At 51.3% G+C, this 23481-nt stretch overlaps 1 protein-coding gene across 8 annotated transcripts in view; it reads right to left on the reverse strand.

Moving 5' to 3' along the window:
- The window catches only part of smap1 (small ArfGAP 1), an 82531-nt gene that overhangs the window by 18652 nt on the left and 40398 nt on the right, over positions 1-23481 (reverse strand). For 4 of the 8 annotated variants that reach the window (XM_071380359.1, XM_071380358.1, XM_071380354.1 and 1 more), the window contains 2 exons: positions 4389-4464; positions 2910-3019 (listed from right to left, as the gene is read on the reverse strand). In XM_071380359.1, coding sequence (XP_071236460.1) covers positions 2910-3019; positions 4389-4464 — 186 coding nt within the window. Of the gene's footprint in view, positions 1-2909; positions 3020-4388; positions 4468-23481 lie in introns of all 8 variants that reach the window. The other 4 variants (XM_071380357.1, XM_071380355.1, XM_071380352.1 and 1 more) reach the window with 1 other exon arrangement.

The following is a 23481-nucleotide window of genomic DNA, read 5'->3' on the forward strand; positions in this document are numbered from 1 at the left end:
CTCGGAGAGGTGGGTCAGCAAGAACTGGGAGGGGCTGTCACAGGCAGTGGTGTCAAGACTGGCCAGGTGGAGGTGGCTCCTGTCCCAAGTGTCATATAGAGGGAGGGTGCTGATAATCAACAACCTGGTGGCATCTTCCTTGTGGCATAAACTGGCTGTCCTCAACCCCCCCGCCGGTCTGCTTGCAGACCTGCAACGCAAGCTGGTGGACTTCTTTTGGTCGGGCCATCACTGGCTGAAGGCAGCAGTGTTGTACATGACCGTCCACGAAGGAGGACAGGGCCTGGTGGAACTGGAGAGCAGGATGGCTGCTTTCCGGCTAAAGGCGGTGCAGAGACTGCTGTACCATACTGATGTTGGCTGGAGGGAACCAGCATGCGCGCTGCTGAGGAGAGCTGGCGGATTAGGGTTGGACCGGCAGCTGTTCCTCATGAAGCTGGAGAGGCTGAGTACAGCAGGTCTCTCAGAGTTTTACTCTGCGGTGCTGAGGGCCTGGCAGCTGCTAAGGCCCACACGAGAAGGGGGTGTGGAGCCTGGGCAGTGGGTGTGGGAGGAGCCTATTTTCCACAACCCAGCCATCCCTTTGAGATCAGTTCAGTCGGCCACCCTGCAGAGGCAACTGATGGCAGGGGGTTTACAAAGGCTAGGTGACCTGAGACTGCTGGGAGAGGAGGGGTGGAAAACCCCGGAGGTCTTGGCGCAACAAACAGGAATAACGTCTCTTAGGCTGCTGGAGAGATTCCTGGAGGAGGTCCAGGAGGCACTGTCTGAGCCGGTAAGGGGGGTGTTTGAGAGGCCAAAGGGAGAGGGGCCACCAATGTTTCCGCCACTGCAGGTGACGGCAGAGACTGGAGACTGGCAAGGGGGTCTGGAGGACTTGTTAGATTTTAACACTCCGAGCCTGGGGGAGTTTGAGGGGGTGGGAGGTAAAGCCCTCTACAACCTCTGCGTTAAGGTTAGGAACATTAGAAGCCTAACAGGAGTGAAGGCACATCAGTGGCAGGGGGTATGTGGGGCGGAGAGTATGGTGGGTTTTAGATGGAGGGCGCTCTACAAACCCCCAGTACCAAAGAGGTCAGGGGACCTCCAGTGGAGGGTTCTTCATGGAGCCCTGGCCACTAACAGCTGGTTGGCACGGGTTGATCCGGGAATTGGGCAGGGGTGTCCTTTCTGTCAAATGAAAGAAACTGTGATTCATGTGTTTTCTGTGTGCACCAGGTTAATGCCATTAATGTCTCTGTTGGAATGTCTGTGTGAGAGGTTGGGGGTGGTTTTTGCTGTTGGGATGTTTATAATGGGATACAGGTATTCGAGTAAGGAGAAAGAAAAATGTGTTTTGTTGAATTTTCTGTTTGCTCAGGCAAAATTAGCTATTTGGCTAACAAGGAGAAACAGGGTCAAAGGTGGGGGGATAACAGACCCTTTACTACTGTTTAATGGGATGGTCTCTGCGCGCCTTAGGGTTGAGTTTGAGTTCTATAAACTGATCAAATGTGTGGAGATGTTTGAGGAGATATGGTGTGTTGGGGGGGCTGTCTGTATTGCTGGGGAAGATGTTTTGGATATACGGTTGTAGGAGAGGGTATTGTTTTTGTGTATGGTGATGGTGGTTTGTATCATGTGGTAGATGGAAAGGTGAGTATGGTACATGTATGCAGTACAGGATATATTTTTGTTTTTTTATTTTAGGGGGGGGTGAGTTTTAAATGAAATGAGAATGTTTCAATAAAGAAAGACAAAAAAGTCTCTCTCTCTCTCTCTCTCTCTCTCTCTCTCTCTCTCTCTCTCTCTCTCTCTCTCTCTCTCTCTCTCTCTCTCTCTCTCTCTCTCTCTCTCTCTCTCTCTCTCTCTCTCTCTCTCTCTCTCTCTCTCTCTCTCTCTCTCTCTCTCTCTCTCTCTCTCTCTCTCTCTCTCTCTCTCTCTCTCTCTCTCTCTCTCTCTCTCTCTCTCCATCCCAATCCTTTCCCCTCTCATCCTCTTCCCTCTCATCCTCTTCCCTCTCATCCTCTTCCCTCTCATCCTCTTCCCTCTCATCCTCTTCCCTCTCATCCTCTTCCCTCTCATCCTCTTCCCTCTCATCCTCTTCCCTCTCCAGTGGTAATATCCACAGACACATTGGAGCCGTGTCCTTTCATCTGACAGGCCTTAACTAACCAACAGTGTCAGCTGTAACTGGGGAGCTGGGGACAGGGACACACTGTGAAATTAACACAATACACTCCGACCTCTCTCCATCTCTCGGAGGATATGGAATGTGGGGACTAGACTGCACATTAAATGTTTGTCTGTTATGTGTGTGTGTGTGTGTGTGTGTGTGTGCATGAGTTGAGGTCAATGTGTGTGTATGAGTGTGTTCTTACTGCAGAGGAACACAAAACCCAGTGCTCCAGTCTGTCTTCACTGACTTCAATTGTATCCACAGGGGAGAGGGCATAGGCTGACCACACTGGGAGGTGGTCCAGAAGAAGACGTGGTACCTGGGGGTTGTGGTGGGAGGTGGTACGTGGGGGTTGTGGTACCTGGGGGTTGTGGTGGGAGGTGGTACCTGGGGGTTGTGGTGGGAGGTGGTACCTGGGGGTTGTGGTGGGAGGTGGTACCTGGGGGTTGTGGTGGGAGGTGGTACCTGGGGGTTGTGGTGGGAGGTGGTACCTGGGGGTTGTGGTGGGAGGTGGTACCTGGGGGTTGTGGTGGGAGGTGGTACCTGGGGGTTGTGGTGGGAGGTGGTACCTGAGGGTTGTGGTGGGAGGTGGTACCTGGGGGTTGTGGTGGGAGGTGGTACCTGGGGGTTGTGGTGGGAGGTGGTACCTGGGGGTTGTGGTGGGAGGTGGTACCTGGGGGTTGTGGTGGGAGGTGGTACCTGGGGGTTGTGGTGGGAGGTGGTACCTGGGGGTTGTGGTGGGAGGTGGTACCTGGGGGTTGTTGGAGGAGGGCAGAGGGTTGGACACCATTGGACCAAAGATGTCCTCATCACTGACTGGTACAGCAGAAGAACTGGTTGCAGCTCCACCTGCAGGTGCATCTGAGAGAGAGAGAGTAAACATTGACCTGGAGGCAGTATAGATTTTGTGCGTAATCTCATATCCGTGTGTGTGTGTGTGTGTGTGTGTGTATGCATGACTCCTGGTTATTTATGATGCGCTGCCTATTCCCCTTCCCTCCTCAGATGTAGGAGGATGTTTTGGGATATTATTTACTTGGGGTTCAGAACCATAATACAATGAAAAAGCCCAGTCAGCCCTCTCCACACAGGTATATGAACATAACTCAATGCTATTTCAAAACAGTCAACTAAGAAACGGCCCATTACTTTCAGGTGGATATGGATTTTCGTTCACAGTGATTTCACTTCTGAAGTTGAAATGGAATTAAATTTCAATTCGTGGATCACAAACTGCCAATTGTTTTCAAGGGCTATTTTTAGAATCATAAAATCGGATTTTCAAATGTGATATAAGCTCAATAGACAGACCAAGACAGAGACAGAGAGACAGACAGAGAGACAGACAGACAGACAGCTGGGAGAGAAATAGGGATGTTGACTGATCGTGATCACAGACACATTGCCCATCTACAATCCAGCTGCTCTCCACGACAGGAGGGAAAGCACCATGGGACATTGGGGAGAGAGAGAACGAGAGAGACAGGGAAAGAATGAGAATGTGGCGAGAGGAGAAACTGTGTCCCTCTCCTCAAGAGGTGAGACCATTAGTAGACAATGTACCATTCAGACAGAGAGAATGAGACATGTATGATGGGGAGTTTGACCACAGAGCAATATAGAGAGAAAAAAATCGAGCGAGAGAGAAGAGAGAAAAATTAGAGAGAGAGAAATAGAAAGAGAGGTAAGACAGCATGATGGTAGTCTTTATATAACACTATGTTAGAACATCCATAATTTAGCCCTTTAAGTGTGAACAAAATTTAGCCCCTTGAGAGAGAACAGGAAATAATTGAGAGAGAGAGAGAGAAGAGAAAGAAGCTGTGCATGGTGGGGATTTTGAACAGAGAGGGACAGGGCAATGCAATGAGAGTGCCACAGGCTCTTCCCCACTTGAAAGTAGCCTCCCTTTGTTCCGGCTTCAACTAACCATCTATTATGGGATGGCCACTCTGGGAGCGAGATCTGAGCGAGCCATGGAAACGTACTGCCTCCATCAGGAAGACGCGTGGTTTAATTTAGGGTCCTTTTAGACAGACCCAAACCTCCACCCCACCTCCCTGGCCACGCCAGTTTAATTAACCTGACACCTCTCACCCTTCTACACGTGCCTCTTTCATTCTGTCATAGTGCCCCCACTAGACACACAGAGAGAGAGAGAGAGCTTGATAAAGTGGGGGCATTTAGAGTATCCATTTCTAGGATCTGGGATCTGCTGGTCATGCCTTACCCAGGCCGAGCAGGTCAATGGCCGGCTCGGGGGTCCTCCTGGGATTGGCTCTGGAGTCTGTCTGAAGCTCCACCTTCTTCTGTGGAAACCGGAAGGAAGAGGAAGAGAGAGGAAGAAAAAGAGCAGAGAGAGTCAGCACATAGTCAAAGGTAGAACATAGCCCTACAATACAGGTTTACAACAGGATTCCATACGGCTGAAAGTTATATTGTTGTAAAAGGGTTGAGCTGAATTAGTATACACCATTACTATTCAGTGTCCATCAGGCACACAGTTATGGTCACACAGTTGAAGGCCCAGTGCAGTCAAAAACTAGATTTTTTCGGTGTTTTATATTTTCACACTGTGAGGTTGGATTAATACTGTGCAATTAATGATAATGTTATTTTAGTGCAAGGGTTTGTTTAAAACGACTGAAATGTCAGCCTGTTTTGGTGGGACAAAGTTTTGGCCTGCCTGGTGACATCACCAGTTAATAGACCAATAAGAAAGGGAGTTCCAAACCTCTCTGCCAATAACAGCTAGTTTTCAGTTTTGCCCTCCCCTCTCAGACCACTCCCAGACAGTCCTAGCTAAATTCTTGCTTGAGAAATTGCTCTTTGCTAAGAAGCTATTTTTGTTTTCAATTAAAATGGTGAAAAAGAAACACACAATAAGATACTTAATTGTTACCCAGAAATGATTTGCTATTGAGATAAAAACAGCTGCATTGGACCTTTGAGCTAGAGAAAGGCCTACAGTTGTCATTCTGAAACACAGACATACATTGGCAAATGCCATCTCAAATAAACGGTTTGCATCTCTAGGAATCGGTACTGATTGATTGTAATTGGCCTTCACCGCTGATTCTAGTTGGTGATTGGATCTCAGGGCTGTCTCTAGATTGTGATTGGATGTAAGGACTGGCTCTAGTTCGTGATTGGCAATTGGGCTCTCAGGACTAGGTCTAGTTGTTGTTGACAGTGGATTCCTAATCTGAGGTGAGGCCAGGGAACCATTCAACTCCAGCAACGCCAGGCAAACAAAGTGAGCATTGTAATCAACAGCCAAACACTCTCCTCCACGTCCACTATCATCACCTTCACAAGAGCAGCAAATAACTGCATACCAAGTAGGAGCAGGAAACGTCCACAGTCCACACAAAGCAGACAGACACCACTGTTTTAGCAAAGATCAGCACAAACTAACCCAACCAAAAACATACCAGCAGAAATCAAGATACTACAGACCACCAGGAACCGCAAACCTCCACGCAAGAGCGCCTAAACAAACCAACCAAGACGACCAAACGCTACACAATACCACCACCGTAGAGAAGAAGCACTGTACAACAGTTCCCTGACACGGTGAGACTCATCTTGGGAAGAAAAGGTCCAGCAGGAGAAAAACAAATAGTCTGGCCCCGCTAGCTGCCTGTCACACCAGGATGTCACCAGCCAGCCTGACAGCTGCCTTATTAACACTACAAAAGAGAATGATAACGCTGCCACTGTCTGGGGATGTGTGTCAAGACAGCCCCGGAATGGAGAGATGGAGTGAGAAAGAGAGAGCGAGAGAGACGAAAAGAGACTTTAAAATGCTCTTTAGTAAAACTAAATGGCAACAAAAGGGCTTTAGGAAATAGGAGCACTGACACTGAAGCTGCAACCTCAGGTATATTCACTCATCATCAAAAAGTAGTCCACACAGCTCCACAGCAACACCATACACGTTATGAAGTTAAAATACACTAAATAGATTTCCAAACCATGGCCTGACTAGAAACCTATTCTGGAACACACCTGAACCAAAACACAACCGTTATTCATCAAGCCCAGGGCTTCTGCAATGTCTCTCTGGGCATGTTGGTTGTTTGATGCAAGTGTGTGTGTGTGTGTGTGTGTGTGTGTAGTAGAGTTTGGGAGTGACAGCGTGTTACTGTGGTGAATGGTGCAGAACCGCTGCAGCCTGACGGACTTTAACAGCATCTGACAGTCTGATGCGCAACACACACACACACACACACACACACACACACACACACACACACACACACACACACACACACACACACACACACACACACACACACACACACACACACACACACACACACACACACACACACACACACACACAAAGACACACCTTCTCTAAGAGGTTTTGTCACATAGGGAAGATCCTAAGCTGCCTGCCACACAGGAGTGTTTCTTCCAGAGCTAAATCCATCTGACAGTCAGGGAAATGTCCCTTCGTTTGAGCCGCAGACCTGCAGAACGAGCGCACACACACCATTTTCACACACACCATTTTCACGCCCTCTGGAGTCTACTAGATTGTTGGGGAAAGGTCAGGGCCAGTGTTTGGGAGTTGATACGTGACTGCACACACACACACACATTTAGAGCTGATGAGAGGACTACTCAGAAACAGTGATCTCACACTAAAGCTCCCTCTCTCCCTCTCTGTGTTTTGGCTATTCCTACATCAAGTGTGAGGTGTGAATTGAAAATGTGTTTTTGTATATCCCATCTCCCCCTGAGACACCCTCGGAGAGTGGGGTCACGGATCAGACATTATTGACGGCGAGCAATTAGGGTTAAGTGCCTTGCTCAAGGGCAGATTGACAGATGTTTTTTTCCACCTTGTGGACTTGGGGATTCGAACTAGCAACCGTTTGGTTACTGGGACAACGCTCTAACCACTAGGCTACGTGATAGACTCAGAGCACTGCTAGTGAACGCAGACCTGTTTTCCTATTTTGTTCTTATTATTAAACACTACTCGGCCACTTTGCATAAAGTAATTGGATTTATGGCTTTTTACACCCAATCCCAGCTCGACCGCAGAGGGGGGTCACGGAAACGTTAATACAACACCGATTTGGAGACTCTTTGGTGTGTGTGTGTGTCTTTATTGTGACGCTTTGTGTGTGTGTGTGTCTGTGTTTGCGTCTGTGTATGTATGTATTGCAATGCTGTGTGTGTGTGAGAGCGATGCTATCTCCCTCGCGCTAATACTAACTTCAGCGCTGGCACAACGGGCAGATACGTGGTCTTTCGCTCCCTGTCTGTCTGCGAGCGATAAAGTTTTAATTAGTCGTTTTTACACAAAAGGCTTTAGAAATGCTAATCTATTGGCTTCGCGGGAACAGAGCAAACGCAGTTTGAGTCAGTCAACAGTCAAAGACCAAACGAGGTCAACGCTGAGCTGACTGTGGTTGGACCACTCACACATACAAATAAAAAACTAAGCTGCATTTCCAGTGTGTAACTATTTTTCCAGGGTGGGATTTGGTTGTGAGCATTCAAGATATGGTCCACACACAGTGGGGGACTGGGGGTTGGGAAAGTCTCAGCTCATCCTCCTACTCCAGCAGTGTCAATCCAATATTGATTAGCCTCCCAGTGGCTACGCTATCGATCCACGGCCTGCTACCCCCCCTCTGCGAGAAGAGTTGTTAGTCACAGGATGCTACTCGTTTGGGGTGCCTGTGTGTGTGTGTGTGTGTACACATGCAAGGGGTTTGGCTGTTAGTCAGAGGATACGGCTCCTTAGAGCGTTCTTCACACCATTTGCTCAACTCACTCCCATCGACCAGAGATGGCACATGGTGTAACATGTGTGTGATGTCCGCGTCTCTCTCTGTGTGTGTTGAATCTCATCTCCCTCCCAGAGCCAATCCCCGTCCAGATGTGCTGTGCCCCTCTCTCGCTGATAAAGTACCCCTGTTACAGTAGCTGTCACACAAAGACACACACACAACAAAGACCACGCCGCAACATCCGATGCAGGGAACATTACTTCTCCTTTGATATTTTATTCATGGCCTGAAAAGAAAACATAAGCTTCCGCTCTGATGGGAGGGAGATGCCTTGCTGTTTGGTGAGGGGGAGAGAAACAGAGAGAGTAAGAGGGGGGGAGCAGGGAGAGAGGGAGATGCCTTGCTGTTTGGTGAGGGGGAGAGAAACAGAGAGAGTAAGAGAGAAACAGAGAGAGTAAGAGAGAAACAGAGAGAGTAAGAGAGGGGGAGCAGGTAGAGAGGGAGATGCCTTGCTGTTTGGTGAGGGGGAGAGAAACAGAGAGAGTAAGAGGGGGGGAGCAGGGAGAGAGGGAGATGCCTTGCTGTTTGGTGAGGGGGAGAGAAACAGAGAGAGTAAGAGAGAAACAGAGAGAGTAAGAGAGAAACAGAGAGAGTAAGAGAGGGGGAGCAGGTAGAGAGGGAGATGCCTTGCTGTTTGGTGAGGGGGAGAGAAACAGAGAGAGTAAGAGAGAAACAGAGAGAGTAAGAGGGGGGGAGCAGGAAGAGAGGGAGATGCCTTGCTGTTTGGTGAGGGGGAGAGAAACAGAGAGAGTAAGAGAGAAACAGAGAGAGTAAGAGAGGGGGAGCAGGTAGAGAGGGAGATGCCTTGCTGTTTGGTGAGGGGGAGAGAAACAGAGAGAGTAAGAGAGAAACAGAGAGAGTAAGAGAGGGGGAGCAGGTAGAGAGGGAGATGCCTTGCTGTTTGGTGAGGGGGAGAGAAACAGAGAGAGTAAGAGAGAAACAGAGAGAGTAAGAGGGGGGGAGCAGGAAGAGAGGGAGATGCCTTGCTGTTTGGTGAGGGGGAGAGAAACAGAGAGAGTAAGAGAGAAACAGAGAGAGTAAGAGGGGGGGAGCAGGAAGAGAGGGAGATGCCTTGCTGTTTGGTGAGGGGGAGAGAAACAGAGAGAGTAAGAGAGAAACAGAGAGAGTAAGAGGGGGGGAGCAGGAAGAGAGGGAGATGCCTTGCTGTTTGGTGAGGGGGAGAGAAACAGAGAGAGTAAGAGAGAAACAGAGAGAGTAAGAGGGGGGGAGCAGGAAGAGAGGGAGATGCCTTGCTGTTTGGTGAGGGGGAGAGAAACAGAGAGAGTAAGAGAGAAACAGAGAGAGTAAGAGGGGGGGAGCAGGAAGAGAGGGAGATGCCTTGCTGTTTGGTGAGGGGGAGAGAAACAGAGAGAGTAAGAGAGAAACAGAGAGAGTAAGAGGGGGGGAGCAGGAAGAGAGGGAGATGCCTTGCTGTTTGGTGAGGGGGAGAGAAACAGAGAGAGTAAGAGAGAAACAGAGAGAGTAAGAGGGGGGGAGCAGGAAGAGAGGGAGATGCCTTGCTGTTTGGTGAGGGGGAGAGAAACAGAGAGAGTAAGAGAGGAACAGAGAGAGTAAGAGGGGGGGAGCAGGAAGAGAGGGAGATGCCTTGCTGTTTGGTGAGGGGGAGAGAAACAGAGAGAGTAAGAGAGAAACAGAGAGAGTAAGAGAGGGGGAGCAGGAAGAGAGGGAGATGCCTTGCTGTTTGGTGAGGGGGAGAGAAACAGAGAGAGTAAGAGAGAAACAGAGAGAGTAAGAGGGGGGGAGCAGGAAGAGAGGGAGATGCCTTGCTGTTTGGTGAGGGGGAGAGAAACAGAGAGAGTAAGAGAGAAACAGAGAGAGTAAGAGGGGGGGAGCAGGAAGAGAGGGAGATGCCTTGCTGTTTGGTGAGGGGGAGAGAAACAGAGAGAGTAAGAGGGGGGGAGCAGGAAGAGAGGGAGATGCCTTGCTGTTTGGTGAGGGGGAGAGAAACAGAGAGAGTAAGAGGGGGGGAGCAGGTAGAGAGGGAGATGCCTTGCTGTTTGGTGAGGGGGAGAGAAACAGAGAGAGTAAGAGAGAAACAGAGAGAGTAAGAGGGGGGGAGCAGGAAGAGAGGGAGATGCCTTGCTGTTTGGTGAGGGGGAGAGAAACAGAGAGAGTAAGAGAGAAACAGAGAGAGTAAGAGGGGGGGAGCAGGAAGAGAGGGAGATGCCTTGCTGTTTGGTGAGGGGGAGAGAAACAGAGAGAGTAAGAGAGAAACAGAGAGAGTAAGAGGGGGGGAGCAGGAAGAGAGGGAGATGCCTTGCTGTTTGGTGAGGGGGAGAGAAACAGAGAGAGTAAGAGAGAAACAGAGAGAGTAAGAGGGGGGGAGCAGGAAGAGAGGGAGATGCCTTGCTGTTTGGTGAGGGGGAGAGAAACAGAGAGAGTAAGAGAGAAACAGAGAGAGTAAGAGGGGGGGTGCAGGAAGAGAGGGAGATGCCTTGCTGTTTGGTGAGGGGGAGAGAAACAGAGAGAGTAAGAGAGAAACAGAGAGAGTAAGAGGGGGGGAGCAGGAAGAGAGGGAGATGCCTTGCTGTTTGGTGAGGGGGAGAGAAACAGAGAGAGTAAGAGAGGAACAGAGAGAGTAAGAGGGGGGGAGCAGGAAGAGAGGGAGATGCCTTGCTGTTTGGTGAGGGGGAGAGAAACAGAGAGAGTAAGAGAGAAACAGAGAGAGTAAGAGAGGGGGAGCAGGAAGAGAGGGAGATGCCTTGCTGTTTGGTGAGGGGGAGAGAAACAGAGAGAGTAAGAGAGAAACAGAGAGAGTAAGAGGGGGGGAGCAGGAAGAGAGGGAGATGCCTTGCTGTTTGGTGAGGGGGAGAGAAACAGAGAGAGTAAGAGAGAAACAGAGAGAGTAAGAGGGGGGGAGCAGGAAGAGAGGGAGATGCCTTGCTGTTTGGTGAGGGGGAGAGAAACAGAGAGAGTAAGAGGGGGGGAGCAGGAAGAGAGGGAGATGCCTTGCTGTTTGGTGAGGGGGAGAGAAACAGAGAGAGTAAGAGGGGGGGAGCAGGTAGAGAGGGAGATGCCTTGCTGTTTGGTGAGGGGGAGAGAAACAGAGAGAGTAAGAGAGAAACAGAGAGAGTAAGAGGGGGGGAGCAGGAAGAGAGGGAGATGCCTTGCTGTTTGGTGAGGGGGAGAGAAACAGAGAGAGTAAGAGGGGGGGAGCAGGAAGAGAGGGAGATGCCTTGCTGTTTGGTGAGGGGGAGAGAAACAGAGAGAGTAAGAGAGAAACAGAGAGAGTAAGAGAGGGGGAGCAGGTAGAGAGGGAGATGCCTTGCTGTTTGGTGAGGGGGAGAGAAACAGAGAGAGTAAGAGAGAAACAGAGAGAGTAAGAGAGGGGGAGCAGGTAGAGAGGGAGATGCCTTGCTGTTTGGTGAGGGGGAGAGAAACAGAGAGAGTAAGAGAGAAACAGAGAGAGTAAGAGAGGGGGAGCAGGTAGAGAGGGAGATGCCTTGCTGTTTGGTGAGGGGGAGAGAAACAGAGAGAGTAAGAGAGAAACAGAGAGAGTAAGAGAGGGGGAGCAGGTAGAGAGGGAGATGCCTTGCTGTTTGGTGAGGGGGAGAGAAACAGAGAGAGTAAGAGAGAAACAGAGAGAGTAAGAGAGAAACAGAGAGAGTAAGAGGGGGGGAGCAGGAAGAGAGGGAGATGCCTTGCTGTTTGGTGAGGGGGAGAGAAACAGAGAGAGTAAGAGAGGAACAGAGAGAGTAAGAGGGGGGGAGCAGGAAGAGAGGGAGATGCCTTGCTGTTTGGTGAGGGGGAGAGAAACAGAGAGAGTAAGAGAGAAACAGAGAGAGTAAGAGGGGGGGAGCAGGAAGAGAGGGAGATGCCTTGCTGTTTGGTGAGGGGGAGAGAAACAGAGAGAGTAAGAGAGAAACAGAGAGAGTAAGAGGGGGGGAGCAGGAAGAGAGGGAGATGCCTTGCTGTTTGGTGAGGGGGAGAGAAACAGAGAGAGTAAGAGAGAAACAGAGAGAGTAAGAGAGGGGGAGCAGGAAGAGAGGGAGATGCCTTGCTGTTTGGTGAGGGGGAGAGAAACAGAGAGAGTAAGAGAGAAACAGAGAGAGTAAGAGGGGGGGAGCAGGAAGAGAGGGAGATGCCTTGCTGTTTGGTGAGGGGGAGAGAAACAGAGAGAGTAAGAGAGAAACAGAGAGAGTAAGAGGGGGGGAGCAGGAAGAGAGGGAGATGCCTTGCTGTTTGGTGAGGGGGAGAGAAACAGAGAGAGTAAGGGAGAAACAGAGAGAGTAAGAGGGGGGGAGCAGGAAGAGAGGGAGATGCCTTGCTGTTTGGTGAGGGGGAGAGAAACAGAGAGAGTAAGAGAGAAACAGAGAGAGTAAGAGAGAAACAGAGAGAGTAAGAGGGGGGGAGCAGGAAGAGAGGGAGATGCCTTGCTGTTTGGTGAGGGGGAGAGAAACAGAGAGAGTAAGAGAGAAACAGAGAGAGTAAGAGAGGGGGAGCAGGTAGAGAGGGAGATGCCTTGCTGTTTGGTGAGGGGGAGAGAAACAGAGAGAGTAAGAGAGAAACAGAGAGAGTAAGAGAGAAACAGAGAGAGTAAGAGGGGGGGAGCAGGAAGAGAGGGAGATGCCTTGCTGTTTGGTGAGGGGGAGAGAAACAGAGAGAGTAAGAGAGGAACAGAGAGAGTAAGAGGGGGGGAGCAGGAAGAGAGGGAGATGCCTTGCTGTTTGGTGAGGGGGAGAGAAACAGAGAGAGTAAGAGAGAAACAGAGAGAGTAAGAGGGGGGGAGCAGGAAGAGAGGGAGATGCCTTGCTGTTTGGTGAGGGGGAGAGAAACAGAGAGAGTAAGAGAGAAACAGAGAGAGTAAGAGGGGGGGAGCAGGAAGAGAGGGAGATGCCTTGCTGTTTGGTGAGGGGGAGAGAAACAGAGAGAGTAAGAGAGAAACAGAGAGAGTAAGAGAGGGGGAGCAGGAAGAGAGGGAGATGCCTTGCTGTTTGGTGAGGGGGAGAGAAACAGAGAGAGTAAGAGAGAAACAGAGAGAGTAAGAGGGGGGGAGCAGGAAGAGAGGGAGATGCCTTGCTGTTTGGTGAGGGGGAGAGAAACAGAGAGAGTAAGAGAGAAACAGAGAGAGTAAGAGGGGGGGAGCAGGAAGAGAGGGAGATGCCTTGCTGTTTGGTGAGGGGGAGAGAAACAGAGAGAGTAAGGGAGAAACAGAGAGAGTAAGAGGGGGGGAGCAGGAAGAGAGGGAGATGCCTTGCTGTTTGGTGAGGGGGAGAGAAACAGAGAGAGTAAGAGAGAAACAGAGAGAGTAAGAGAGAAACAGAGAGAGTAAGAGGGGGGGAGCAGGAAGAGAGGGAGATGCCTTGCTGTTTGGTGAGGGGGAGAGAAACAGAGAGAGTAAGAGAGAAACAGAGAGAGTAAGAGAGAAACAGAGAGAGTAAGAGGGGGGGAGCAGGTAGAGAGGGAGATGCCTTGCTGTTTGGTGAGGGGGAGAGAAACAGAGAGAGTAAGAGAGAAACAGAGAGAGTAAGAGGGGGGGAGCAGGAAGAGAGGGAGATGCCTTGCTGTTTGGTGAGGGGGAGAGAAACAGAGAGAGTAAGAGAGAAACAGAGAGAGTAAGAGAGAAACAGAGAGAGTAAGAGGGGGGGAGCAGGAAGAGAGGGAGATGCCTTGCTGTTTGGTGAGGGGGAGAGAAACAGAGAGAGTAAGAGAGAAACAGAGAGAGTAAGAGGGGGGGAGCAGGAAGAGAGGGAGATGCCTTGCTGTTTGGTGAGGGGGAGAGAAACAGAGAGAGTAAGAGAGAAACAGAGAGAGTAAGAGAGGGGGAGCAGGTAGAGAGGGAGATGCCTTGCTGTTTGGTGAGGGGGAGAGAAACAGAGAGAGTAAGAGAGAAACAGAGAGAGTAAGAGAGAAACAGAGAGAGTAAGAGGGGGGGAGCAGGAAGAGAGGGAGATGCCTTGCTGTTTGGTGAGGGGGAGAGAAACAGAGAGAGTAAGAGAGAAACAGAGAGAGTAAGAGAGGGGGAGCAGGAAGAGAGGGAGATGCCTTGCTGTTTGGTGAGGGGGAGAGAAACAGAGAGAGTAAGAGAGAAACAGAGAGAGTAAGAGGGGGGGAGCAGGAAGAGAGGGAGATGCCTTGCTGTTTGGTGAGGGGGAGAGAAACAGAGAGAGTAAGAGGGGGGGAGCAGGAAGAGAGGGAGATGCCTTGCTGTTTGGTGAGGGGGAGAGAAACAGAGAGAGTAAGAGGGGGGGAGCAGGAAGAGAGGGAGATGCCTTGTTGTTTGGTGAGGGGGAGAGAAACAGAGAGAGTAAGAGAGGAACAGAGAGAGTAAGAGGGGGGGAGCAGGGAGAGAGGGAGATGCCTTGCTGTTTGGTGAGGGGGAGAGAAACAGAGAGAGTAAGAGAGAAACAGAGAGAGTAAGAGGGGGGGAGCAGGAAGAGAGGGAGATGCCTTGCTGTTTGGTGAGGGGGAGAGAAACAGAGAGAGTAAGAGAGAAACAGAGAGAGTAAGAGGGGGGGAGCAGGAAGAGAGGGAGATGCCTTGCTGTTTGGTGAGGGGGAGAGAAACAGAGAGAGTAAGAGAGAAACAGAGAGAGTAAGAGGGGGGGAGCAGGAAGAGAGGGAGATGCCTTGCTGTTTGGTGAGGGGGAGAGAAACAGAGAGAGTAAGAGAGAAACAGAGAGAGTAAGAGGGGGGGAGCAGGAAGAGAGGGAGATAACTTGCTGTTTGGTGAGGGGGAGAGAAACAGAGAGAGTAAGAGAGAAACAGAGAGAGTAAGAGGGGGGGAGCAGGAAGAGAGGGAGATGCCTTGCTGTTTGGTGAGGGGGAGAGAAACAGAGAGAGTAAGGGAGAAACAGAGAGAGTAAGAGGGGGGGAGCAGGAAGAGAGGGAGATGCCTTGCTGTTTGGTGAGGGGGAGAGAAACAGAGAGAGTAAGAGAGAAACAGAGAGAGTAAGAGGGGGGGAGCAGGAAGAGAGGGAGATGCCTTGCTGTTTGGTGAGGGGGAGAGAAACAGAGAGAGTAAGAGAGAAACAGAGAGAGTAAGAGGGGGGGAGCAGGAAGAGAGGGAGATGCCTTGCTGTTTGGTGAGGGGGAGAGAAACAGAGAGAGTAAGAGAGAAACAGAGAGAGTAAGAGGGGGGGAGCAGGAAGAGAGGGAGATGCCTTGCTGTTTGGTGAGGGGGAGAGAAACAGAGAGAGTAAGAGAGAAACAGAGAGAGTAAGAGAGGGGGAGCAGGAAGAGAGGGAGATGCCTTGCTGTTTGGTGAGGGGGAGAGAAACAGAGAGAGTAAGAGAGAAACAGAGAGAGTAAGAGAGAAACAGAGAGAGTAAGAGGGGGGGAGCAGGAAGAGAGGGAGATGCCTTGCTGTTTGGTGAGGGGGAGAGAAACAGAGAGAGTAAGAGAGAAACAGAGAGAGTAAGAGGGGGGGAGCAGGAAGAGAGGGAGATGCCTTGCTGTTTGGTGAGGGGGAGAGAAACAGAGAGAGTAAGAGAGAAACAGAGAGAGTAAGAGAGGGGGAGCAGGAAGAGAGGGAGATGCCTTGCTGTTTGGTGAGGGGGAGAGAAACAGAGAGAGTAAGAGAGAAACAGAGAGAGTAAGAGGGGGGGAGCAGGAAGAGAGGGAGATGCCTTGCTGTTTGGTGAGGGGGAGAGAAACAGAGAGAGTAAGAGGGGGGGAGCAGGAAGAGAGGGAGATGCCTTGCTGTTTGGTGAGGGGGAGAGAAACAGAGAGAGTAAGAGGGGGGGAGCAGGAAGAGAGGGAGATGCCTTGCTGTTTGGTGAGGGGGAGAGAAACAGAGAGAGTAAGAGAGGAACAGAGAGAGTAAGAGGGGGGGAGCAGGAAGAGAGGGAGATGCCTTGCTGTTTGGTGAGGGGGAGAGAAACAGAGAGAGTAAGAGAGAAACAGAGAGAGTAAGAGGGGGGGAGCAGGAAGAGAGGGAGATGCCTTGCTGTTTGGTGAGGGGGAGAGAAACAGAGAGAGTAAGAGAGAAACAGAGAGAGTAAGAGGGGGGGAGCAGGAAGAGAGGGAGATGCCTTGCTGTTTGGTGAGGGGGAGAGAAACAGAGAGAGTAAGAGAGAAACAGAGAGAGTAAGAGGGGGGGAGCAGGAAGAGAGGGAGATGCCTTGCTGTTTGGTGAGGGGGAGAGAAACAGAGAGAGTAAGAGAGAAACAGAGAGAGTAAGAGGGGGGGAGCAGGAAGAGAGGGAGATGCCTTGCTGTTTGGTGAGGGGGAGAGAAACAGAGAGAGTAAGAGAGAAACAGAGAGAGTAAGAGGGGGGGAGCAGGAAGAGAGGGAGATGCCTTGCTGTTTGGTGAGGGGGAGAGAAACAGAGAGAGTAAGAGAGAAACAGAGAGAGTAAGAGGGGGGGAGCAGGAAGAGAGGGAGATGCATTGCTGTTTGGTGAGGGGGAGAGAAACAGAGAGAGTAAGAGAGAAACAGAGAGAGTAAGAGGGGGGGAGCAGGTAGAGAGGGAGATGCCTTGCTGTTTGGTGAGGGGGAGAGAAACAGAGAGAGTAAGAGAGAAACAGAGAGAGTAAGAGGGGGGGAGCAGGAAGAGAGGGAGATGCCTTGCTGTTTGGTGAGGGGGAGAGAAACAGAGAGAGTAAGAGAGAAACAGAGAGAGTAAGAGGGGGGGAGCAGGAAGAGAGGGAGATGCCTTGCTGTTTGGTGAGGGGGAGAGAAACAGAGAGAGTAAGAGAGAAACAGAGAGGGTAAGAGAGGGGGAGCAGGAAGAGAGGGAGATGCCTTGCTGTTTGGTGAGGGGGAGAGAAACAGAGAGAGTAAGAGAGAAACAGAGAGAGTAAGAGGGGGGGAGCAGGAAGAGAGGGAGATGCCTTGCTGTTTGGTGAGGGGGAGAGAAACAGAGAGAGTAAGAGAGAAACAGAGAGAGTAAGAGGGGGGGAGCAGGAAGAGAGGGAGATGCCTTGCTGTTTGGTGAGGGGGAGAGAAACAGAGAGAGTAAGGGAGAAACAGAGAGAGTAAGAGGGGGGGAGCAGGAAGAGAGGGAGATGCCTTGCTGTTTGGTGAGGGGGAGAGAAACAGAGAGAGTAAGAGAGAAACAGAGAGAGTAAGAGGGGGGGAGCAGGCAAAGAGGGAGATGCCTTGCTGTTTGGTGAGGGGGAGAGAAACAGAGAGAGTAAGAGAGAAACAGAGAGAGTAAGAGGGGGGGAGCAGGAAGAGAAGGAGATGCCTTGCTGTTTGGTGAGGGGGAGAGAAACAGAGAGAGTAAGAGAGAAACAGAGAGAGTAAGAGGGGGGGAGCAGGAAGAGAGGGAGATGCCTTGCTGTTTGGTGAGGGGGAGAGAAACAGAGAGAGTAAGAGAGAAACAGAGAGAGTAAGAGGGGGGGAGCAGGAAGAGAGGGAGATGCCTTGCTGTTTGGTGAGGGGGAGAGAAACAGAGAGAGTAAGAGAGAAACAGAGAGAGTAAGAGGGGGGGAGCAGGAAGAGAGGGAGATGCCTTGCTGTTTGGTGAGGGGGAGAGAAACAGAGAGAGTAAGAGGGGGGGAGCAGGAAGAGAGGGAGATGCCTTGCTGTTTGGTGAGGGGGAGAGAAACAGAGAGAGTAAGAGAGAAACAGAGAGAGTAAGAGGGGGGGAGCAGGAAGAGAGGGAGATGCCTTGCTGTTTGGTGAGGGGGAGAGAAACAGAGAGAGTAAGAGAGAAACAGAGAGAGTAAGAGGGGGGGAGCAGGAAGAGAGGGAGATGCCTTGCTGTTTGGTGAGGGGGAGAGAAACAGAGAGAGTAAGAGAGAAACAGAGAGAGTAAGAGGGGGGGAGCAGGAAGAGAGGGAGATGCCTTGCTGTTTGGTGAGGGGGAGAGAAACAGAGAGAGTAAGAGAGAAACAGAGAGAGTAAGAGAGGGGGAGCAGGAAGAGAGGGAGATGCCTTGCTGTTTGGTGAGGGGGAGAGAAACAGAGAGAGTAAGAGAGAAACAGAGAGAGTAAGAGGGGGGGAGCAGGAAGAGAGGGAGATGCCTTGCTGTTTGGTGAGGGGGAGAGAAACAGAGAGAGTAAGAGAGAAACAGAGAGAGTAAGAGGGGGGGAGCAGGAAGAGAGGGAGATGCCTTGCTGTTTGGTGAGGGGGAGAGAAACAGAGAGAGTAAGGGAGAAACAGAGAGAGTAAGAGGGGGGGAGCAGGAAGAGAGGGAGATGCCTTGCTGTTTGGTGAGGGGGAGAGAAACAGAGAGAGTAAGAGGGGGGGAGCAGGAAGAGAGGGAGATGCCTTGCTGTTTGGTGAGGGGGAGAGAAACAGAGAGAGTAAGAGAGAAACAGAGAGAGTAAGAGAGGGGGAGCAGGAAGAGAGGGAGATGCCTTGCTGTTTGGTGAGGGGGAGAGAAACAGAGAGAGTAAGAGAGAAACAGAGAGAGTAAGAGGGGGGGAGCAGGAAGAGAGGGAGATGACTTGCTGTATGGTGAGGGGGAGAGAAACAGAGAGAGTAAGAGAGAAACAGAGAGAGTAAGAGGGGGGGAGCAGGAAGAGAGGGAGATGCCTTGCTGTTTGGTGAGGGGGAGAGAAACAGAGAGAGTAAGAGAGAAACAGAGAGAGTAAGAGGGGGGGAGCAGGAAGAGAGGGAGATGCCTTGCTGTTTGGTGAGGGGGAGAGAAACAGAGAGAGTAAGAGAGAAACAGAGAGAGTAAGAGGGGGGGAGCAGGAAGAGAGGGAGATGCCTTGCTGTTTGGTGAGGGGGAGAGAAACAGAGAGAGTAAGAGAGAAACAGAGAGAGTAAGAGGGGGGGAGCAGGAAGAGAGGGAGATGCCTTGCTGTTTGGTGAGGGGGAGAGAAACAGAGAGAGTAAGAGAGAAACAGAGAGAGTAAGAGAGGGGGAGCAGGAAGAGAGGGAGATGCCTTGCTGTTTGGTGAGGGGGAGAGAAACAGAGAGAGTAAGAGAGAAACAGAGAGAGTAAGAGGGGGGGAGCAGGAAGAGAGGGAGATGACTTGCTGTATGGTGAGGGGGAGAGAAACAGAGAGAGTAAGAGAGAAACAGAGAGAGTAAGAGGGGGGGAGCAGGAAGAGAGGGAGATGCCTTGCTGTTTGGTGAGGGGGAGAGAAACAGAGAGAGTAAGAGAGAAACAGAGAGAGTAAGAGGGGGGGAGCAGGAAGAGAGGGAGATGCCTTGCTGTTTGGTGAGGGGGAGAGAAACAGAGAGAGTAAGAGAGAAACAGAGAGAGTAAGAGGGGGGGAGCAGGAAGAGAGGGAGATGCCTTGCTGTTTGGTGAGGGGGAGAGAAACAGAGAGAGTAAGAGAGAAACAGAGAGAGTAAGAGGGGGGGAGCAGGAAGAGAGGGAGATGCCTTGCTGTTTGGTGAGGGGGAGAGAAACAGAGAGAGTAAGAGAGAAACAGAGAGAGTAAGAGAGGGGGAGCAGGAAGAGAGGGAGATGCCTTGCTGTTTGGTGAGGGGGAGAGAAACAGAGAGAGTAAGAGAGAAACAGAGAGAGTAAGAGGGGGGGAGCAGGAAGAGAGGGAGATGCCTTGCTGTTTGGTGAGGGGGAGAGAAACAGAGAGAGTAAGAGAGAAACAGAGAGAGTAAGAGGGGGGGAGCAGGAAGAGAGGGAGATGCCTTGCTGTTTGGTGAGGGGGAGAGAAACAGAGAGAGTAAGAGAGAAACAGAGAGAGTAAGAGGGGGGGAGCAGGAAGAGAGGGAGATGCCTTGCTGTTTGGTGAGGGGGAGAGAAACAGAGAGAGTAAGAGAGAAACAGAGAGAGTAAGAGGGGGGGAGCAGGAAGAGAGGGAGATGCCTTGCTGTTTGGTGAGGGGGAGAGAAACAGAGAGAGTAAGAGGGGGGGAGCAGGAAGAGAGGGAGATGCCTTGCTGTTTGGTGAGGGGGAGAGAAACAGAGAGAGTAAGAGAGAAACAGAGAGAGTAAGAGGGGGGGAGCAGGAAGAGAGGGAGATGCCTTGCTGTTTGGTGAGGGGGAGAGAAACAGAGAGAGTAAGAGAGAAACAGAGAGAGTAAGAGGGGGGGAGCAGGAAGAGAGGGAGATGCCTTGCTGTTTGGTGAGGGGGAGAGAAACAGAGAGAGTAAGAGAGAAACAGAGAGAGTAAGAGGGGGGGAGCAGGAAGAGAGGGAGATGCCTTGCTGTTTGGTAAGGGGGAGAGAAACAGAGAGAGTAAGAGGGGGGGAGCAGGAAGAGAGGGAGATGCCTTGCTGTTTGGTGAGGGGGAGAGAAACAGAGAGAGTAAGAGAGAAACAGAGAGAGTAAGAGGGGGGGAGCAGGAAGAGAGGGAGATGCCTTGCTGTTTGGTGAGGGGGAGAGAAACAGAGAGAGTAAGAGAGAAACAGAGAGAGTAAGAGGGGGGGAGCAGGAAGAGAGGGAGATGCCTTGCTGTTTGGTGAGGGGGAGAGAAACAGAGAGAGTAAGAGAGAAACAGAGAGAGTAAGAGGGGGGGAGCAGGAAGAGAGGGAGATGCCTTGCTGTTTGGTGAGGGGGAGAGAAACAGAGAGAGTAAGAGAGAAACAGAGAGAGTAAGAGAGAAACAGAGAGAGTAAGAGGGGGGGAGCAGGAAGAGAGGAGGATGCCTTGCTGTTTGGTGAGGGGGAGAGAAACAGAGAGAGTAAGAGAGAAACAGAGAGAGTAAGAGGGGGGGAGCAGGAAGAGAGGGAGATGCCTTGCTGTTTGGTGAGGGGAGAGAAACAGAGAGAGTAAGAGAGAAACAGAGAGAGTAAGAGGGGGGGAGCAGGAAGAGAGGGAGATGCCTTGCTGTTTGGTGAGGGGGAGAGAAACAGAGAGAGTAAGAGAGAAACAGAGAGAGTAAGAGGGGGGGAGCAGGAAGAGAGGGAGATGCCTTGCTGTTTGGTAAGGGGGAGAGAAACAGAGAGAGTAAGAGGGGGGGGAGCAGGAAGAGAGGGAGATGCCTTGCTGTTTGGTGAGGGGGAGAGAAACAGAGAGAGTAAGAGAGAAACAGAGAGAGTAAGAGGGGGGGAGCAGGAAGAGAGGGAGATGCCTTGCTGTTTGGTGAGGGGGAGAGAAACAGAGAGAGTAAGAGAGAAACAGAGAGAGTAAGAGGGGGGGAGCAGGAAGAGAGGGAGATGCCTTGCTGTTTGGTGAGGGGGAGAGAAACAGAGAGAGTAAGAGAGAAACAGAGAGAGTAAGAGGGGGGGGAGCAGGAAGAGAGGGAGATGCCTTGCTGTTTGGTGAGGGGGAGAGAAACAGAGAGAGTAAGAGAGAAACAGAGAGAGTAAGAGGGGGGGAGCAGGAAGAGAGGAGGATGCCTTGCTGTTTGGTGAGGGGGAGAGAAACAGAGAGAGTAAGAGAGAAACAGAGAGAGTAAGAGGGGGGGAGCAGGAAAAGAGGGAGATGCCTTGCTGTTTGGTGAGGGGGAGAGAAACAGAGAGAGTAAGAGAGAAACAGAGAGAGTAAGAGGGGGGGAGCAGAAAGAGAGGGAGATGCCTTGCTGTTTGGTGAGGGGGAGAGAAACAGAGAGAGTAAGAGAGAAACAGAGAGAGTAAGAGGGGGGGAGCAGGAAGAGAGGGAGATGCCTTGCTGTTTGGTGAGGGGGAGAGAAACAGAGAGAGTAAGAGAGAAACAGAGAGAGTAAGAGAGGGGGAGCAGGAAGAGAGGGAGATGCCTTGCTGTTTGGTGAGGGGGAGAGAAACAGAGAGAGTAAGAGAGAAACAGAGAGAGTAAGAGGGGGGGAGCAGGAAGAGAGGGAGATGCCTTGCTGTTTGGTGAGGGGGAGAGAAACAGAGAGAGTAAGAGAGAAACAGAGAGAGTAAGAGGGGGGGAGCAGGCAGAGAGGGAGATGCCTTGCTGTTTGGTGAGGGGGAGAGAAACAGAGAGAGTAAGAGAGAAACAGAGAGAGTAAGAGGGGGGGAGCAGGAAGAGAGGGAGATGCCTTGCTGTTTGGTGAGGGGGAGAGAAACAGAGAGAGTAAGAGGGGGGGAGCAGGAAGAGAGGGAGATGCCTTGCTGTTTGGTGAGGGGGAGAGAAACAGAGAGAGTAAGAGAGAAACAGAGAGAGTAAGAGGGGGGGAGCAGGAAGAGAGGGAGATGCCTTGCTGTTTGGTGAGGGGGAGAGAAACAGAGAGAGTAAGAGAGAAACAGAGAGAGTAAGAGGGGGGGAGCAGGAAGAGAGGGAGATGCCTTGCTGTTTGGTGAGGGGGAGAGAAACAGAGAGAGTAAGAGAGAAACAGAGAGAGTAAGAGGGGGGGAGCAGGAAGAGAGGGAGATGCCTTGCTGTTTGGTGAGGGGGAGAGAAACAGAGAGAGTAAGAGAGAAACAGAGAGAGTAAGAGGGGGGGAGCAGGAAGAGAGGGAGATGCCTTGCTGTTTGGTGAGGGGGAGAGAAACAGAGAGAGTAAGAGAGAAACAGAGAGAGTAAGAGGGGGGGAGCAGGAAGAGAGGGAGATGCCTTGCTGTTTGGTGAGGGGGAGAGAAACAGAGAGAGTAAGAGAGAAACAGAGAGAGTAAGAGGGGGGGAGCAGGAAGAGAGGGAGATGCCTTGCTGTTTGGTGAGGGGGAGAGAAACAGAGAGAGTAAGAGAGAAACAGAGAGAGTAAGAGAGAAACAGAGAGAGTAAGAGGGGGGGAGCAGGAAGAGAGGGAGATGCCTTGCTGTTTGGTGAGGGGGAGAGAAACAGAGAGAGTAAGAGAGAAACAGAGAGAGTAAGAGGGGGAGAGCAGGAAGAGAGGGAGATGCCTTGCTGTTTGGTGAGGGGGAGAGAAACAGAGAGAGTAAGAGAGAAACAGAGAGAGTAAGAGAGAAACAGAGAGAGTAAGAGGGGGGGAGCAGGTAGAGAGGGAGATGCCTTGCTGTTTGGTGAGGGGGAGAGAAACAGAGAGAGTAAGAGAGAAACAGAGAGAGTAAGAGGGGGGGAGCAGGCAGAGAGGGAGATGCCTTGCTGTTTGGTGAGGGGGAGAGAAACAGAGAGAGTAAGAGAGAAACAGAGAGAGTAAGAGGGGGGGAGCAGGAAGAGAGGGAGATGCCTTGCTGTTTGGTGAGGGGGAGAGAAACAGAGAGAGTAAGAGAGAAACAGAGAGAGTAAGAGGGGGGGAGCAGGAAGAGAGGGAGATGCCTTGCTGTTTGGTGAGGGGGAGAGAAACAGAGAGAGTAAGAGAGAAACAGAGAGAGTAAGAGAGAAACAGAGAGAGTAAGAGGGGGGGAGCAGGAAGAGAGGGAGATGCCTTGCTGTTTGGTGAGGGGGAGAGAAACAGAGAGAGTAAGAGAGAAACAGAGAGAGTAAGAGGGGGAGAGCAGGAAGAGAGGGAGATGCCTTGCTGTTTGGTGAGGGGGAGAGAAACAGAGAGAGTAAGATGCCTTGCTGTTTGGTGAGGGGGAGAGAAACAGAGAGAGTAAGAGAGAAACAGAGAGAGTAAGAGGGGGGGAGCAGGAAGAGAGGGAGATGCCTTGCTGTTTGGTGAGGGGGAGAGAAACAGAGAGAGTAAGAGAGAAACAGAGAGAGTAAGAGGGGGGGAGCAGGAAGAGAGGGAGATGCCTTGCTGTTTGGTGAGGGGGAGAGAAACAGAGAGAGTAAGAGAGAAACAGAGAGAGTAAGAGGGGGGGAGCAGGCAGAGAGGGAGATGCCTTGCTGTTTGGTGAGGGGGAGAGAAACAGAGAGAG

The sequence above is a fragment of the Salvelinus alpinus genome, chromosome 32 (genome assembly GCF_045679555.1).
Source record: "Salvelinus alpinus chromosome 32, SLU_Salpinus.1, whole genome shotgun sequence".
Classification (NCBI taxonomy): Eukaryota; Metazoa; Chordata; class Actinopteri; order Salmoniformes; family Salmonidae; genus Salvelinus; species Salvelinus alpinus.